Source organism: Penaeus monodon, chromosome 23 (assembly GCF_015228065.2).
Source record: "Penaeus monodon isolate SGIC_2016 chromosome 23, NSTDA_Pmon_1, whole genome shotgun sequence".
NCBI classification, from domain to species: Eukaryota; Metazoa; Arthropoda; class Malacostraca; order Decapoda; family Penaeidae; genus Penaeus; species Penaeus monodon.
This window is the reverse complement of record NC_051408.1, coordinates 19874151-19874961: the sequence shown is the minus strand read 5'-3', so window position 1 is coordinate 19874961 and position 811 is coordinate 19874151. Positions and strand designations below refer to the sequence as shown.

Sequence of the window (811 nt, the reverse complement as noted above, 5' to 3'; positions counted from 1 at the left end):
TTTTCTCATCGCAAAACGTCTTCAAGCCTCATCGCAACCAGCACCACAGCCGCACGAAGCCGCCCTAGCCGGTCTCAGACGCGCCACAAGCCCCGCCTCCAGAGCGCACAGTCCGGGCGCCGCGAGCTCTCGACCGCAGACCCTGTTCAAGAGCCGAGCCGCGTTTTCCTTCGCGCCCCCGATCCATTCTCTCGTCTGCATCCCAGACTTGCTAAACTTCTCTACCGTGCTCTTTCTACCTCTTCCCGAGTCTATTTCTTCGTCTTTTCTTCGCATTTCTTTATAATTCGTTATCAACTCTCTAAGCATCTAAAGTTTGCAAATCCTGTCACGTATACCCTTTCCCTAACCTATTCGATGTGTTCGCCTCGCACAATTCTTTGGGGGAATACATTTCACTCCCCCGTGTTTGATTCGTTTCCCCCTGGGCATTAAAACACACAAATGCTGCACTGTCACGGCTGTTAGCGTCATACGAACGTAATGACACTTTATGAGCGTAATGGGAGCGTTCTGCGTCACCAAACGACTCTGGAAATCGATATTTCTCTCCCTGATACGCAGAGGTCTCCTTCAACACCTATCATTGCGATGGGCTACCAGTAATAATATCAATAAAGATACACACTGTGAAGAGAAAATATTTCAATTCTGAAAAGGCCCCGATGAAAGAATATAGCAGAACATATCTGGCGTCTTCACACATGCCGTACCTCGGGAGCATTCAACGCGAATCATAGACTGATCCTCACCACGACAGGACACTGTGCATACACAAATGAATATGCACCATATCTATCATAGGTGCAAA

The 811-nt window shown here is 48.5% G+C and overlaps 1 protein-coding gene across 1 annotated transcript in view; it reads right to left on the bottom strand.

The window, feature by feature from the left end:
* The window catches only part of LOC119588169, a gene marked incomplete at its 5' end in the record, with an annotated part of 15736 nt that overhangs the window by 12858 nt on the left and 2067 nt on the right, over window positions 1-811 (bottom strand). The window contains 1 exon segment of the mRNA XM_037936873.1: window positions 351-580. Coding sequence (XP_037792801.1) covers window positions 351-580 — 230 coding nt within the window.